This window comes from Uloborus diversus, chromosome 8 (genome assembly GCF_026930045.1).
Source record: "Uloborus diversus isolate 005 chromosome 8, Udiv.v.3.1, whole genome shotgun sequence".
Classification (NCBI taxonomy): Eukaryota; Metazoa; Arthropoda; class Arachnida; order Araneae; family Uloboridae; genus Uloborus; species Uloborus diversus.
In genome coordinates, this window is record NC_072738.1 from 93,283,553 (window position 1) to 93,302,902 (window position 19,350).

The 19,350-nt window shown below is 35.8% G+C and overlaps 1 protein-coding gene across 1 annotated transcript in view; it reads left to right on the forward strand.

Annotated features, from left to right (window-relative positions):
- The first annotated feature begins 3,041 nt into the window (after positions 1-3,041).
- Positions 3,042-19,350, forward strand: part of LOC129227816 (N-acetylneuraminate lyase-like) — a 53,981-nt gene continuing 37,672 nt past the window's right edge. Inside the window, exons 1-3 of the mRNA XM_054862429.1 lie at positions 3,042-3,148; positions 9,771-9,826; positions 12,813-12,883. Coding sequence (XP_054718404.1) covers positions 3,125-3,148; positions 9,771-9,826; positions 12,813-12,883 — 151 coding nt within the window. The 5' untranslated portion in view covers positions 3,042-3,124. The remainder of the gene's footprint in view (positions 3,149-9,770; positions 9,827-12,812; positions 12,884-19,350) is intronic.

Here is a 19,350-nt window from a genome sequence, read left to right on the forward strand (position 1 = left end):
ATTTAATGATTCTAGCATCTTTCATAATTTAAGTTTATGCACCTATGTGGTTTTCAATTAAGACTCAGCCATTATGTATCTTCGTAGCTAAGAATTTGCATAAAACCATATATTCGCGGAATTTACCAAACTCATTAAAAGCGGTCATCGATCCAGTAATTCAACAAAACGGATTTTTTGGGCATTCCGAAAACATTCTTATTGCTATGTTAGCTGATGACAGGCAGGACACACAAGTTTTGGCATTGCGCAGAATTTTAAAGGCACGGCAGGTAATGAAGCCTTCAAAGAATATCATTCGTACATTTGAAATTCCTAGGTTCAACTAGAAGCTACTGACTACATTGATATAATAAATTGGGCTAATGTGACAGTCACTGAGTCACTGTTAACCAGAGTTGGATGATCAAGTTATTTCAGAGTGCATCAAGAATCCACAAACTACAAATAATATCATAATATCCAATATCAAGCTATTCCCTTGTCACAATCAAGCCACTGAAAGGTGTGTAAAATTAGTAACCGAAACGTCTGCTTCGGTTTGTGGACCTTCCAGGCGGGATGACTTTATTAAAACTTGTTTGCAGTCACACAAACAAACGTCACTTTAGCACCAAAACACAATACAGACCAGTATGAGAAAATATTTCAATTATTGTTGTCAATGTGACTAAGTATAACCATTAAACAACCATTCAACCAATGTATCTAAAAATTGGCAATTTCTATGATTTTGTAAAATGATTAACATTATTGTGACAGTATTAAATATTAATATTTTAAAAGATATTTTATATTCGGGATGTTTATTTCATAAAACAACTTTTCCACTCCGGACAAAAATAATTATTGAAAAAAAAAGGAAAAAATATTCTGATAAATGAAAATTTCTTCGATTTTTTTAAATGTTGAACATTATTTTGACAGTATAAAATACTAGTATTTTTAAAAGATATTTTATATTTAGGATGTTGATTTAATAGAGCAACTATCACACACCGCAAGAAATTAATTATTGAAAAAAATTTTTTTTCGCTCCACCTTAATATATTACAGATAGAGTAGGAGTTGTCAGAAAAGTCTATTCTTCAGTAGGTGCTGTGAATCGGAAAAATTTGGAAGCTCCTGCATTAATCAATGAATGAATAAGTAAGCGTAATGGACTATTTCACTTCACCTCAAGTGCACCTGACAAATTGCATTAAACATTTCAAATTGATTAAATGATCTCTTTGCGCTGGACATCCGTAGATCTCAATCAGCACTTAAGAGGCTAATTAAAAAAAATATTTTTATTGTTGTAAAAAAAATGTTTGTTTTATACAAACAAACATTTTGTTTTTACAAACCATAAAATATTACAACATATGCGGCAGTAAGAAGCAAAGAGTTGTAAGTGGACGTTTTCAAGTTTTGAGTAAAACGCGCTTAATTTAACTTTCCACGTAGGGTTTCATTATCTTTTTCTTCTTCTAAATCATGCTGTACACACCAGCACCTACCAGGGCCACTAGTAATCTCTTGGTCCAAGACGAAAAAGAGGTTCACCTAGTATTTGTACTGGTTATTTCCATTTTTTTTTTTTTTTTTTTTTTTGCCACTTAAATACCTTTGTTTCTCACTGACTCACATGTGGACCAAATTCAAAAATGACTTATTATTTTCCTTGATCTATAAAACGTTTTGTTTTCCAAAACTCGAATTAACTGCACATTAAATAAATCATTTAAACTATTATTGAGGGTTAGTGCTGTAAACTGAAAATATTTTGCCATTTCACTTTGCTCCACATTTCCCTGTTTCGACGAATTGAATAATTATTCTATTTTAAAGAGGACGTCTAACTTAACTAAAAAATGCAGGGGTTAGAATGATAAGTTAACCAGTATCGTGGCAAAAAGTTTAATGTTTCGATAACTTTTGATTAAAATGAGCAAAATTAAATTTTATTTTATCTTGTTCCAGGAGCTGCAAAAATGCATAACTTTTAATATATTCTTCATTTTCGACCTTTTATTTTGAGCTTAGTTTGATTTAAATAGAGATGATAGAAATTTATATTTTCCACATAAGATAGACTTTTTTATGTATAAAGATTGATTCCTTAAGTATCAGCGTTACGCTGTAATCACTAATAACAGATTTCATCTGATTTGCAAAACAATAGCAAACGCATTACATAAACTGCTGATTAACGCTGTAAGCTTTATAAGCAAAAAACTCAGAAGAGAATATCGCAAAAACTGAGGATTTTTTAATTAGGAATGAAATAATTAATTTCATCATTTTATGCAGATGCAAAAAAAAAAAAAAAAAGCATTTTGTAAGAAAAATATTTTATTTTTAACTTTGCCTCACAAAAAAGAAAAAAAAAAAAAAAAAACCCTACTAAGTACAAATTAATTGCTAGAAAATAAAAATAATTTTCCGACGAAAGTTTAATAAAAAAGGCATTATTCTTTCTTATGCAATGTAAATTTCAAAAAACTTTCTCCAATTTTTCATTTTGAAGAAGTAAGTTATCTTAAATATTTCACTTTGCCCCACATTCCCTCTCAGCCATCTGATTTAGTGGGGCTGGCAACCGCCACTGATTTCATCACTCAAATTTGAAATTCAAGTTAAATTTGTATTCGATCCCCCCCCCCCCGAAAATCGCTTTTCATTGCAATGTGGGCAAAGAAGAGCAAATGCTAAATATTTATTCATTTTATCTTTAGGTTCATTTCATGTAATTTCTTTTCTTATCGTCAATTTCTTTTATTCGGCAATTATATATCAAAGACTACATTTTAAAACAAAATATTTTATCTCAAAACCAAGCAAAAATATGATTTATCCAACATGATAGTTTTCTAGAAAAACCATTTCACAACCCCGATTGCCTTTGACGTCAAAAATAAGGACCTAGCGCTCGAACATTTTCCTCCAACCACGTGCTCCTATACAATGACGGATCTATCTTGATTAAATGAATCTCAGAATATCTGGGCATGCGCAGATATCTCAGGGATACCGATTCAAACGTGATAAAGTGTCCTAAAGGAATAAATACTTGTGATTAGAGGTTGTTCAATTCAATCAAGCGCTGATTGTCGAATTCAACCCACGCTGTGACGTCAACATGGCTGCTGAAAAAATCGCAAAAGTAAGTGCTATCATTGCTTTAACTTACTTTGTTTTAACAATACAAAATATTGAAATGAAATGTTTAGAAAAAAGTTCAGGCACATGCGTTGTTTTCAATGAAATCTATTTAAAACACATTAAAGTTTGTTATAGCAAATATATTTAGGAGAAAAATCGTACCAATATACGAAAGTAAAACGAAACAGTTTGATTACTTTCTCCGCTGCTACCGTGTTTCTCCGAAGATTAGACCCGGTCTTGCATTAATTTCTGTTACAAAAGAACTTTCAGGAAATGTGTGTGTGTGTGTTTTTTTTTAAATTTAATTTTAATTTACAAAAATTGATGTAGGGGAACATGGGGCACAGTGAAATAGCGGGGCAAAGTGAAATGGTGATATATTTGATTTGCTTTTAGCTCCACCTATCTGGTATTATTGTAACTATGTAGTAATACCATATGCAATGCAGTCTATTCCACTCAGGAAAAAAATACCGCCGAAGATTAAAGAATTTGGTAATACAGGCAAATTTTGGAAATTCATGCTCATATTGTATTTTGTTGTAAGAGTCAAAAACCATTTTTTTTAAACTATAAAATGATAAAGTTAATGTAATTAACATTTTAAATATTAATTAAGACTTCCTAATATTCAATGCAGTATTAATTACTCAATATTAAACTTATTTGTATTTTAAATACATTGTATAAATAGTCAAGTACATACGGGGCAAAGTGAAATAGTGTGTTTCATTTACTCATTCAATCATTCATATCAATCTCTTTAATTTATTCATTTACATTCCTTCATTTAGTAATTCACATATTTATTAATTCATTTAGGTACTTTCTTATTCATTCATTCTCTTACTCGCTCATTCACTTTTCTTCATATATTAATTGATTCATTTATTTAGTTATTCGTTTATTGTTTCTTTATCTTTTCAATTTTTCATTCAACCTTTTATTTACTGACCCTTTTGATCAAAAATATGTTTTATAATCGAATAGAAAATATTTCACAAGAAAAATATTTTATTTTTTACTTTGTCCCATGAAAAAAAAAGTGAAAATTTTCAACTTTTTTTGAAAACTCAAATTTACTGCCAAAAAAAAAAAAGTTTCATCGCAAGTTTAGTTATAAAATGCAATGTTCTTTCTTTATGTACTGTAATTTTCAAAATAATATTCCGATTTGTTCATTTTGAAAAAAAACTCAGCCATCTTAACTATTTCACTTTGTCCCATATTCCCCTACATAAAAAAGTTGAACAAGCTTCAAAAGCTCATTCTGCTTAAAAAACACAATTGTTTGGGTTTAAAATAAATACATTTATTTTAATTTAAGAAATATATTTACTCATGTTTAATAAATTGATTCTTTTTTAATAAACCAGTTACGAATGAACAATATGGTTCAATATAATCATATTTTTGAACGTAAATCGAGGGAGAACTTGTCTTTTATTCCGACATTCAAACAGCCTTTCACTTCCTTCTTAAAACCAAAAGTTAGATCCGACCTTGCATGCCCTTGTCTTATGGTCTTTAGAGGCCGCTGCCGGCAAATATTTGAAGAACCCAAATAATCATTCAAGGGCTTATTTTTTTATTACTACTTTGATCCAGTCTTATTTTCGGGGAAACTAAGTACAATGACCTTTCCTTATACGCGACCAAAGGGGACAACGAAATTTTCGCGCACTAGTGAGATTCGCGCATAAGTGAAAAACTCAAAAGTCAGCTTAAATGAAATGAGTTCACATCTGTTATAGTAATACTACTAGTTCACATCTGTTATAGTAATACTAATAGTTCACATCTGTTATAGTAATACTAATAGTTCACTACGAATACTAATGAATAAATACGCACGTAATTTCTGTTTATGCATTGTAATTTAATAAAAATGTAAAATTTGAAATTGTACGTTTTGTCATTTTTATACACTGTACACAGTACGTAAGCGAATTCCCCAAAACCTGAAAAATGTCACGTGATCAGAGCTATAGTCTACGCGTATGTAAAAAATCCTGGATAGGCTACGTCAACGCTTACCGCTTGACCACGATTTTTAGTGACGTCAACCTTTTTGTATGTAACCCATTCTCCCCTCTTGATGTCAATTAAAAGACTAATTCCACCCCCAATTGCGCACCTGTGCAAAAAAGAACGCGTTCTTTGAAGAATCCGAACAATGAAATAAAGGTGTGTGAATGCATTCCAAGAGACAAAACAGGAAGGGAATAAATCTTCCGATAAACAAAGCGTAAATACGCGATTTAACTAAAACTTGAAAAAAAATTCATCGCACATAAGCGAAAGGTGCAATTTAGATTTCGTGTATAAATGAACAAGAGTTAACATTGTTTTCCTATATCACTGGATAGGCCCGTGATAAAATCGTGCATTACTGAAAAACGTGTATAACAGAGGTCGCATATAAGCGAGAGATCGCTGTAGTTCAAAAACATACCTATTAAAAATAAATAAATAAATAAATTGAAAAAAAAAGAGCACGAAAAAGAGATTAACCGTAAAGTTTTTGAAATGGACCCCTGAAATGGAAATCCTTTTAATAATAACAAAATAAAAAATATATTCTTCCTTAGAATTTGTTAACAGTGTAAATATGATGACGATATCTTCGTATGCTTAAGAAAATAATAGAATCACTTTTTACAAAGTAAAACAACCAATAGTTACAGAAACAAAATGCGGCACCGTAAAGTTTTTAAAATGGTTTTAATGCTCCTTTCTTTTTTAAAGAATTAACAGCAGCTAATTTAGAAAAGAAAAAAAAGTTTTCTGCTTTAGTAGAAGTGAAAAATATGATGACTATGTCTTGGTTTGTTTAGGAAAATAATAGCATAACTTTTGAAAAAGTAAAACAATCACCAGTTGAAAAATTTTTAGTTGATGCATGAAGAATATGAAACTTTGAAAACTTTAAAAGAATATAATAATATGATCATGATGACCAGGGTTCGACAAACTTTGGGTGTCAGGTCGCTCCGTTGATTAAAATAATACCTTTAGTTATTCCATAATACATAATAAGTCATGTTACACTCATTTTTTTTATATAAACTCTGAGTAACAATTTGTCTTACGATGGAGCCTAAAATTTCTTCCAGATTTTTAAAATTTTGTAATTTTTGTTGGTTTCTGAAGATGATTATAACTTCATTTATTTAGAAAAATTAAAAGGAATACTTTTCGTTGGAAACATCATACAGTGAACACACACTTTCAAAAGAAAAAAAAAACTGAATGGATAAATGCGCATATTTTAACTTATCAAGTTCAAAATATATTTTTAGATATTTCTATATTTCTTACCCCTCCTATTCAGTGAAATCGAACCTTCCAATATCACTGAAACCTGACTATAATTGGAGTTCGAATTTTTTACATCAGTACTTGCTACTTCAGATCTACACTATTGCTCCACCCTATTTACGTATTTTTAGATTTACGGTATTTATGTGCGCAAACGAGTGACCAGGCCAGTCGTGCAAGAATTCCCCTCCCCTTCCCTATGTGTTTTTGGAGAAACCTAAATCGATCTGTTGCAGTTAATCTGTTTACAAAATTTGTTCGCATATGTGTGTAATCCGTTTGCAATAATAATCGATTCTTTTTTAGTTTTTATATATAAATTTTTTACACACACTCTTATCGTTTTAGATATAGTTTAAATGTTTATCACTGTTATCGATATTTTTAAGCTATTGCATACATTAGCATTTGTCGCCGATTATATTTTAGTGGACTGTAATATTTGGTTGATGAACTTAATCAATAAAATTTTGCTAATGAGCTTTCAATAAACTTCACAACACAAAATTATATACACAAATTTACATTTAAATGGTAATGGAATGTGGGCTTCAAATTAAAACATATCAATGCCCACGTCAGAAATAAATGCCTTCTCTCTAAGACGTCCGTTCATCAACTGCCTGACTACGGCAAAGTGGCAAGCTCGCCCATGCGCAAACAGCATAACGAATTTGCGGATTATCCGTGATTTTGCTTATTCTCGGTTACAGTGCCACCCTATTCCGCGGATAATCGGGAGTTTACTGTACTTTTTTATATTTTTTTAAAGTTTAAAAGCTTCTGTTATGTATGATTCAAGAAAATATTTAGGTTAAAGAAAGACTCATTGCAAGGCTTATGACCTTTCACTCCAGGGTCCACCGTACCTGCCATTACCTATGCGGTTTAACTGGTTGGATGGGGCCCTGAAGACAGCTCTGTAATCCAGACCAGAACCCGAGCAATCCCTCGTCTAGCACCCCCACAAGTTTTGATTTGGGATAGGAACTTGGAGTACTTTGTGATCACGACACATTTAACATGCCCCAGTCGCCATTAATGAACACGGAGGACCTTTGACCGGCTGACATCGAGTTACGAATCCGAGTCCTTACCGATCAGGCCATCACGGTCCTTAAGGCCGTTTCACACTTAATTCGGTATTTATTTAAACATTTGAAACATATTATTGACATAAAGCGAATAATAAATTTTTTAGTTAGAAACTAAGGAAAAGCTTGAAGATTTTAATTATATTTCGAAGAAAAGAAAAAAAAAAGGCAGATTTGGCAAAAGACATCAGAATGTAATGCTTTAAGATTTTTAACTGCATTTTTACAAAATGGAAAACTTTAACAAAAAATTGAAACAAAATAAGATTTTAAAATTAGCTCGACATTCTTTCAGAAAAGTGCAAAAATATGTTTCGAAAAGATGGGTTATTTTAAAATTTCAACATCATTAATTTGAGATAATAATAAAGTCGAATGTAAAACAACCGAAAGAAAAAAAGAGTAGTGCTTTCGATGTTGCGACGCAAACTTCAACTTGGTTAATTTATCCCGAAAATCGTCTTATTTATATAGGAGAAAATAAAAAACCTTTAAAGATTTTGGAGTCATTATTTTAAAAATAAGAAATAATTAGAAACATTTCAAAAATTTAGAATAATGTCAGTTGAAGAGATAAATACATTGCTTATGCTTTGAAATATTATTTACGTTCGCATTTGTTAACTTATTTAAATGAAAAATATTTGATATATTTTAAAAAATCATGCCTTAAAATATGTGTTTTAAAAAGTTAAAAACTGGATATTTCTTCCCAGAAATGAAAGTAAACATCTCTGAATAGATTTCAACACAGTTTTCGTAGGAAAACTGCTTGATTAGTGCAGAGAGTAAGACAGTCTGTGGCTTCGGAGTTTTTAAAATTGTATTATTTTACATTATTATTAAAATCACAATATAAAAAAATAAAAGAAAAGTAAAAAATGCCTTGAGGCTTATACCGACTGTAAATTTTAAAATCTTACACATATAATTAAAAAGAATCATTACTATTTTCATAAATTTTAGTTTAAAAAAACGAGAGCATAAACTCTAAAAAATCAACTATAAGATACAGGTTTAAGATTATGAAATTCTCTATGTTGTCTCTACTATGTTGTAGTTAATAAAAAAAATCATCGATTTTTTAAGCTTTTTTCATTTTTTAGGATAAACATTCTTTAAAGAACAAAAATGTTTCCTGTCAGAAAATCGATTACAGTTGACTCCCGATAACTCGAAGCCGTGTAACTCGAATATTCCTTTATCTCGAAGTTTTTGTTTGGTCCTAAAATAGTTTACTGTTTTCAATACAAAGTTGTCTCGATATCTCGAATGTACTACTTTTAATCCGAAGTTTTTACGAAAATTTCCTTTTTATATCATGCATGAAACTATAGACAAAGCACAAAAAAAAAAAAAAAAAAAAAAAAAAAAAAATGTTTTCAACCCTTTAACACGTTACTTTGCTTATCAGTTTGTGTGAAGGGAATAATTTATACAATAGTGCGCCTTAAAGCGTATAGTATTGCAAAATTTAGTGAAAAGTATAGGTACAGCTTTTTTTTTTATTTAGCTGTCGACGTTAAATTTCGTTGCCGTCAAATATTTAAGGCTTAAAATCTTGGCGAAAATTGAAAAAAATTGTCTTTATTTTCTCTATGATTCAAATAATCTGCTTTTAGGACAAAATGACGTATAAGTGCAAGATGAACTGAAATCAAGAGAGAAGAAATTGAGCCCACGACATACATACTTAATGACGTTTTAAGATGCGATAAAAAAATGTAAGCAGTCAAAAATAACTCCATCTTTCGAAGCATCTTAGTAAAATTTATTCTTTATAAAGATATGTTTTGCGTAGAACAAAAATTAATTTTATCCAAATTATAAGTGCAATGTCTATCCATTATGCACTATTCTTGAAAAAGGAAATGAAAATTATTCTTCAGAAAACAGGGAAGAGAACTTTCGATAACTCAAACTACCAATTACTCGAAGGTTTTAACCGTACCTCGAGTTATCGAGAGTTGACTGAATATCAAAGTCTTATCTGCGATTCTGAAAACGCGCTAAGAGCATTGGCCGATTTATCAAAATGTAAGTCCACAAGATGGTCGTTCGTTTGGTTACAACCAGAGTATCAAAATACCACAAAATGCAGAGCTCCAATCTATCTATCATCACTGAATTTATCATCACTGAATATTACTAAAATGTGTCATTAATTTGATTTACCTCACACTTATTGTACGTTTTAATTTGCAGATTCAATCATTTGAAGGACTTATATCCCCACCTTTCACTGCATTTCATCCTAATGGGTAAGTTAATAATCTGTGCCTTTTTTGTACAATTCTTTTGTTGAAGAAAATATTCTTTAGTGTATCTTCCACCATCAAAATATAACACTCATAAATGTTGGGCTAGCATTAAACTTTATTTCTGGAAACATTTCTTGATATCCACTCTCTTGCGAAAAGAATATCCCTTTCCGCAATGTCTCTTTGATGGAGTGTATAACTCTTAATGCCCCCTCCCCCCCCCCCAAGAAAAAAATCTCAAAACTGTAACAAGAGGGCAGATAACTCTTGACAAGCAAGAGCGGTGGACGTACTTTCATGATCCCTGCAGTTAATCTGCCCTCGGATGATATAGAATTGGCAAATGTCCAGTCAAGACGAGTTTATCTGAATGAGGGTGAAAAATAAAAATTCGATGCTCATGCTCCGTTAATTTCAATGCGACACAGCTTAATTTAAAGGCTAACATGCGTCTGCAAAAGCTGGCATGCCTGAAAACTTTTCCCATTTTCGCCCTTTCGATGTCATCGCTGATCAGACTGCAACAGCAGAGAGGTGTCTCCCCCATTTTTTGAATCAGGCTTAATAATCATAAAAAAATAATAATAACTAACATAAAAGTACTACTTTGAAAAATGTTGCTTGAACATCCCAAAAAATATTTTTCGGAAATTTTTTTGATACAAGTTCTGTGACGCAGAAAATAATTACAAAAAGCCCAGATATATGCAAAACCAATCACTGTGATGTAATATGGCATGATCATTGTTGAAAAGTACAAAAACCACATACATATATTTCAGTTTTAGAGGGGTGACCGACTTACCCCAGTGACCCATTTCCCTCATTCAATATAAAATTAGGGCTGGTTATTTTTTAGTTAATAAACCACCTATTCGTGCAAATTTCGGCGGTATGCGAATCCAGGGCCGGCTCTTGTAGTTTTGCCCTCCTAGGCGATATTGACAAGTGCCGCCTTCCTCCTTTCATTGAATAAAAATGATATTAATAATACAAAATAATAATGTATTAAATAAAAATAATAGCAAAGTGCTTAAAATCAAAGTGAGTTTCTAGTTGAATTCCAAACTAGATTTTACATATTCAAGCACTGGTACACACTTGTAATTCTCTTTTTCAACATTAAAGTAGAGCAGCTTATGGCACTGAAATAGATATTAATATTTTCAAAAGATTTTCAAGTCACAAAATTTGCCGCCTCTAAAATTAAATTTAATTTCTACATTAATTCCGAACTATATTTTGCATATCCAAGCAATTGTACACACTCTGAATTATATTTTTTTTAGCATTGAAGTTGTGAACCATATCTCGCTAAAACAGATATAATACTTTAAAAAAAAAGTTTCAATTTCAAAATTTACCGCCCTAGGAGGCTGCCTAGATCGCCTACTCCAGGAGCCAGGCCTGCGCGAACCACAGGTTGAGAATCATTGGTGTAAACGATTTTCGATTCTTCTAGAATTTGTTGTCCATCCACAAAGAAACAGAATCTTCAAAAAAATTTCTAATTGTATTCAGCCTTGAGTAGTCAGAATACAATCCTAGAATTCTTTCTTTCCCCAGATTTTCTTATTGAGTTTAGATCCTTCATCTCGATGATTTTTAATGGTAGTTTTTTTCCATCATTTCATCTATGTGGGCGGAATTTTAACATTCCCGAAGGACCTGCGTTTGCGGGAGGTGAAGGCTGCGTTTCATCAATTACGGTCATAAAACATGGACGGCACTTGAATCATTATGTTTCAATTCAGTTAGAAAACGCTTGAGCTGAAATTTATTGCTGAATAAATTGAGTTATGTGTTTACGAATCAGTCTACTGTGTGTAGTGGGCGAAATTAGATTGTTGTCTGGCTTAATGCTCAGCTAGTGTTCAGTTCAAACAATTCGTGGGATGGGTTAGCTTCCAAACAGTACAACAAAGAATATAAATTCATGGAGGATTTTACTGTCAAACTTTTGACAACGAACATTTGGAGATTGAGACAATCGATTCTTGGAGCTCCCAGAAGACTTTCGTATGCAGGCCTGCCATTTCTAATTTTACCGGGGGTAGGGAGGAAGGGGTGGCAAATGGTCTTTGCCGATAAGCAAATTCGCCGATTACCGATTGATTGGCAGAGCCGATTAATGATCCTATTGATTCTTTTAATACTACAAATTTCTCCATCATTTTTTCTGCGGTTGTTAAGAAAACAGGGTATTGCTATCACTTGAAAAGTGGTGACAAAAAATCTCATGTAGTGGTCACACTCTAATGTACTAACGGGAACAGCCAGGGGCGTCCAGAACTTGGAAGTTTTCGGAGAGAGTTAATTCTCAATTTGTCGAACAGAACTCCAAATTTTGCCGAGTGATAAAATACGGAAATGCACACACACGTTCATCTGACGAAAAGGGACATCCAGACAGTTAAAAATCCCAGTATTGCAATTATATATCCAAATTTGCCGAAGCGTCAGAAAAAATTTGCTGAATAAAAACTTTTTTTGGAGGCCACCATGACTTCCAGTAACTTCTTATGACTCCCTGAGAACAGCTCGTTTGTCGTACTTAAATGTTCTTAGCCAAAGTTTAAGCGCAATTACCTCACTATAAGTGACATTACCCCCTATCTCTAATGTGGTTAAATGAACAATAACAACATTCCTAAAACTTTTACGCAAATAACGTGATTGAAATTGTTCCTTATGCTTTGGAGTTATACTACTTTTATTTTTTTTTTATTTTTAATGTAAATCTGACTAGCTCTTTCCCATATTCGTTTTTCAATAGTATGAATAAATAAATTGTATTATAATGGGTATCTATTTCTTCTCATTAACCAATTTGAAAATTACCATTTTTCCTTTTTGGAAGTTCAACATTTTAAAAATCAATCACTGTTTATTTGTAGTTGCACAATTATTAACAATGTAATAAGTATCATTTGTTGATAAAATTATGTGTTGTTTTTGTAATTACGTTTATATAATTCTTTTTCAGAGATATAAATCCAGGCATCATTCCTAAATATGTAGATTTCTTAGTTAGCCAGGGCGTCACTGGTGTGTATGGTAAGTTTAATATACATATATTTTTGAATATAGTTTTTATTTTCATTTATTTTGAAAATATCACACTAAAAATAGCTCTTATGCAATCAGTGCACGTGCTCTCCAATACTTTTCAACAACAGAACTAAAATCACTCAGCGCAGTGCACATATCCAAATTGATCAGCGGTCACAGCCTGACCGGATTCACAGAGAGTATACATGGTTTTTATAGTTTTGCTCCAATTTCAATGTATTTCTTTGGGTTACAAAGGCAGTTTCTAGCAAAATTTCGAATTGAGATGCATTCCACCCTTTGACAAACGAATATTTTAACCAAAGGTTCGAGATTGAAAGAACTTCGAAGAATATAGTTACGATTTCGCATCTCTTCCCAATCTGTACTTACAGGGTGATTAAAAAATTAATGGTGAGGTTTAAAACCCGTGCATTTCTAAGAGTAAAAACAGTTCAAAAACTTTTTTTTTAACATATTAAAATCATTCTCACGATATTCTATGTGACCTCTTCCAGACGCCTAAGCGATACAACACATGAACTCCAACTCCTGCCATGCGCGGACAAGCAGAATACAAGTGTAACGGATTCGGTGCGACTTCCACTTTCTTGAAATGAAGACACAGTTCTTGATAAAAACACAGGAAATTTATTTACACTATGTACAGGAAAGATCTTCAACAACTGCTAAATTATTCATCAGCAATTAAGCAATTATCACACAACACCGTAAACTCACCGTTTACACACGTATTTACTTCCAAATACGAAAACAACACAGCGAAATGCCTCGCTATAAACAGAGCAAAAATGCACTCAGTTCGAAAATCTCAATCGAAACTAACTGTTTATCCATCGCTAACGGCTTAAATACACCGAAAAGAATTTTCTCAAATATTCCACACGCTTCTCGAAATGCGTTGTCCGTTATCAACTTTTATCAATGAACGAAAAGGGAATAGGGGTCGTATATTTTAGCCATATGAAAAAGGGGTTGTATATTCATTACGGGAAACTATTTACAGGTTACGTTCCTACAATAATTACTATTTACAGAATTTGTAACATTGCCCCCTTCCTAAGGACTGCACGTCCCGGGCAGTACAATCCCCAGAAAGGGTGCCAAACTTCTATAACAAGTTTACAAATATACACATTAATTAATAACTAACAGATACAAAAAGCACAATAATAACAAGAAATATTACTAAACATTAAAAGCAAAAATTATCTACAACTTTTATGTTATCAACCATGGTTGTTTACGTAATACTCATGAACTATGGCCATAGTATGGGGCTAACCGATCATAATGTACAACCCTAGGTTTTGCATTAGGTGATTTTTGGATCCTCACTACGACGTCATTCAGTCGGTTAAGGACTTTGTAGGGTCCATCCCAATGCGACTGCAATTTGGGTGACAGACCTTTCCGTCGGATGGGATTCCATAACCAAACCTTGTCGCCATCGTTGAATTCATGTCCAGTAGATCTTGTGTCGTATCGGGTCTTCATCTTCTCCGCCGCGATGTTGATTCGCTCTCGTGCGAAGTTATGAACGTCTTCCAACCGGGCCTGGAGATCCTGGATGTACTCCTCAGGCGATGAAGGCGCATCCGGAGGACGACCGAAGACGAGATCACAAGGTAGCCGAAGCTCTCGTCCGAAGAGCATCTGAGATGGGGCATATCCGGTAGTCTCGTGGACAGCACTGCGGTAGGCCAGCAGGAACAAAGGTAGCTTCTTGTCCCAATCCTGTTGATTTCTGGATACCATAAGCGAGAGATTATTTAGGATCGTGCGGTTAAATCTCTCCACCATGCCGTCCGATTGTGGGTGTAGTGGTGTTGTCCTAGTTTTCTCAATTCCGAAAATTTGACATAGGCCCTTAAACACAGCAGAGATGAAGTTCCTCCCTTGATCGGAATGAATCTGCAAAGGTGTTCCATATCTCGAGATCCAGTGTTGGACCAGAGTCTCTGCTACGGTGGTAGCCTCTTGATCTGGAATGGGATATGCTTCCGGCCATTTGGTGAAGTAGTCGATGGAAACAAGAATGTATTTGTTCCCATCAGCAGTTCTTGGTAGAGGACCCAGGATGTCAATCCCAATTCGTTCGAAAGGAGCTCCAACGTTGTACAGATGTAGCTTCCCTCTGCTTCTCTTCTTCGGTCCTTTACGAGCAGCACAGGCGTCACAAGAATGGCACCACTTCTCCACGTCATCCTTCGCCTTGCTCCAGAAGAAGCGCTCCCGAACTTTATTGAGGGTTTTCAAGACACCAAAATGTCCTCCAGTCGCACTACTATGTATTTCTTTCAGAACATCTGAAATCCTTGATCGGGGAAGTAGTAACTGCCACCTAGATGTTTTGCCGTCGTCAGATTCCCATTTCCGGTACAGTACGCCGTTCCGTAAATGGAGCGAGTTCCATAAAGCCCAGTATCTTTTTGTTGCAGGACTGAAGATGGAAACGTCCTGCCAGCTAGGGCGCCGACTGTCACTTTCCATGAACTCCAAAATTGGTTTTATGTCGGGGTCTTCAAGCTGATCATTTCGAACTTGGTCGTCACTCCATGGATCAGGTTCTGATGATATTGGAGTCACTGTCACCTGATAGGCGGTAGGGCTAGTCGTTCCATACTGTTTCTCGATTCGGGAACAATAATTGCAGTTCTCAGGACAGGGTCTCCTTGATAAAGCGTCAGCATTACCGTGAGATAACCCTTTTCGATGCTTGATCTCCATGTCATATTCCTGGAGCCGCTGTATCCATCTGGCTATCTGGCCTTCCGGATTTTTGAAGTTCAAAAGCCAAGTTAATGAGGCATGATCTGTCCGAAGCAGAAATTTTCGGCCGTAGAGGTAATGATGGAAGTGTTCTACAGCTTTCACTATGGCCAGTAACTCCTTTCTGGTGACGCAGTAATTTCGCTCCGACTTTGATAAGCATTTGCTCCAGTAAGCGATGACATGTTCATTTCCGTCAATTTCTTGGGATAAAACAGCTCCGATGCCCTCGTTGCTCGCATCAGTGTCCAGGATGAAGGATTTTTCAGGCTGAGGATAGGCGAGGATAGGCGTTGATGTTAAAGCCTCCTTCAGTCGTAGAAATGCATCTTCGCATTCTTTGGACCATTCGAACTTTTGCTTGCTCTCCGTCAGCTTATGCAAAGGTCGTGCAATGTTGGAAAAACCCTTTACAAACTTCCTGTAGTAGGTGCAGAGCCCCAGGAAACTTCGCAGCTGATGGATGTTTTCGGGACGACTCCAACTCCTGACCGCAGATACCTTCTCTGGATCGGTTTGTACACCCTCAGAAGAGATGATGTGACCAAGGTAGTTCACTTCCCGGCGGAACAAATTACATTTGGACGGGCTTAACTTCAGATTGGCTTCCTTAAGCTTTTGCAGCACCTTCCTAAGATTTGCCAGATGTTCTTCGAAGCTGCGTCCCACGATGATGATATCGTCTAAGTAGACCAGACAGGATTCGTAGGAAAGTCCTCTTAACACTGTCTCCATAAGACGTTCGAACGTAGCTGGTGCATTGCAGAGGCCGAAGGGGATCACTTTAAACTGCCATAAGCCTTGTCCAGTTGTAAACGCTGTCTTCTCTCGGTCATCAGGGTGTATCTCAACCTGCCAGTAGCCGCTCTTCAAGTCCAGGGTCGAAAACCACTTGTGTCCGGAAAGAGTGTCTAAGGTGTCGTCTATCCGTGGAAGAGGGTAACTGTCTTTCTTGGTGATTTCATTCAGTCGTCGGTAATCGACACAAAATCTGGTGGAGCCATCTTTCTTTCGGACCAAGACGATGGGAGAGGCCCAAGGACTGGATGACGGTTCGATTACATCATTCTCCTTCATCTCTTTCAGGAGGGTCTCAACCTCTTCCTGCTTGGCGAACGGTAGTCGTCTTGGATGCTGTTTAATAGGGAGGTGTTCTCCAGTGTTGATCCTATGCTGCGTTAAATTCGTCCTGCCCACATCCTCCGATGTAGATGAAAACAGATGCTTGAAGTCCTCCACCAATTGTTCCGCAGCAGTTCTTTGATCTTTCGATAATGGCGCACTCCCAATTAACTTCGATGTCAAGGACTCAGATGACACAGTCTCGGGGGAATTGATTCTTCTAATGATGCAGTTTACTGGAGTACAAGTTGCCAACACTTCACCTTTTCGGATATTCCTTGGCCTTTCACTCACGTTGGCGACTCTCACAGGAATTACATCCTTAGAAAGGTCCACAAGCGTAGATGCTACCAGCACTCCTTTTAGATTATTGTTTAGGTTAGGGTATTCAACGAGTCCAAATCGAAAACTATTGCTTTCTTCAAGAGAGCCAGGTATTAATGATTCTGACCTTGAGGGAATCGATAAATCTGTTTGGGCTATTATTTGATGAGCGGATTTTACATCACTTTCTGCAGGGAAAACGGCTATGTCTTCTCTCATCGAGTGCAGCTCATTAGTCTTGAAGTCGAGAGTGAAGTCATATTTCTTCAAAAAGTCCAATCCGAGAATGAAGGGGTCCGTGATATTAGCGACGAATGCCGTATGATGGTAGGTGGCATTCCCAAACACTATTTCCAAGTCCACTTTACCGTCAATCTCGATTTTGTCACCTGTCACAGTCTGGAGACTTACGCGTGGCGATGTCCACAGCAGTTTCAATCCAAATTCACGAGCCACATCTGTCCTAATGATTGTCACATTGGCTCCAGTGTCAACAATCAGTCTGCAGGGGTTCCCATTTACATGTGCGTAAATGAAAAGTCCATCACTGCCACTACTAGAAGAGGAAATCTGCAGAGCTTTAGTGGTGGTGATTTCCTTCCCTCGCGTAGCTTGGCGAGCCGGACAACTCCTTCGCAGGTGTCCTTCACTACCGCATTTCCAGCACTTCTGCTCTTGTTTCTTTTGGGCTGTTATGCTGCTCAGATGTCTTGTCAAGTCACCGAGTTGTCTCTCAAGTTCAGCGAGGTGGGACGACCTGGAATCAGACTCATCAGCTTCCTGAGTCCGGATTAGATGGCGATCCACACGGGTTGCTTCTTGGGCGGCCTCGTATCTCATCGCATACATCAAAGCGGATTTCAAGTCGTTTACATTCGCCATCCGGAGGGCCTTCTGGATCTCAGGATTCCGAACTCCGTCGATGAAGTAGTTGAGTGCCAGGTTGTCCCGAACATCCGCAGGACAGTCGCAAAAAGCAAGATGAGACAGTCTCTCGACGTCCGCCGCTAGCTCTTGCAGGGTTTCCCCGGTTTTCTGGAAACGGGACTTCAACTGGAGTCGGCTGAACTCTTTCTGGCATTTCTCACCGAAGCGAAGCTCCAACGCAGATGTGAGGGCGGCGAAATCCAGGCGCTGGCTGTCCGGAAGGGTCTGGAGAATGTCCGCTGCGTCACCTCTCAGGGATGCTGCAAGATGACAGGCCTTGGTAGCAGAGTCCCATCCGTTCGCTTCCGCCACTATCATGAATTGAGTTTTGTAAACCTGCCACGAAGTTTTTCCATCAAATGTGGCAAGTTTAATGGACGGTCGAGCAACCGATGTGGGAGCGCCAAACTGTACAGAGCTGCTTTCCGCGGTCGCCAATCTCCTTTCCACGTCCTTAAAGATCTCTTCTTTAAGTAGATGAAATCTTCTATCTTCATCTTCAAATTTATTTTCTACAGCATTGAATCGGCTTTCAACGGTATCAAATTTTTCTTCAATTGCATCAACTCGATGCTCTATGTCATTAAATTTATTTTCCATCACAGTCTTTACCGAAATAAGGTCATTTTTAATTTCTTCTTGGTTAGACGTTAAGTCCTTTTTCAGCACCGTTAAGTCCTTTTTCAGCACCGTTAAATCGCTTTTTAACTGGTCTTGATTTGCCAACATACTTGCAGTCAGATCACTTTTTAATTGTTCTTGATTAGCCGCCATATCATTTTTTAATTGTTCTTGATTTGCAGTAAAACTTGCAGTCAAGTCACTTTTTAATTGTTCTTGATTAGCCGCCATATCACTCTTCACAGAGTTGATTGCATCAAGCAGTTGTTTTAATTGTTCATCCATTGCGCGAGTAATCACCATACAAATAAAGTCCAAATTTAAAAAGTCTTTATGAAAAAATGTCCAAAGTCACACTTACTGCAAGAAAGTCCTGAAGTAGCCCCACGTTGGGCGCCAATTTGTAACGGATTCGGTGCGACTTCCACTTTCTTGAAATGAAGACACAGTTCTTGATAAAAACACAGGAAATTTATTTACACTATGTACAGGAAAGATCTTCAACAACTGCTAAATTATTCATCAGCAATTAAGCAATTATCACACAACACCGTAAACTCACCGTTTACACACGTATTTACTTCCAAATACGAAAACAACACAGCGAAATGCCTCGCTATAAACAGAGCAAAAATGCACTCAGTTCGAAAATCTCAATCGAAACTAACTGTTTATCCATCGCTAAC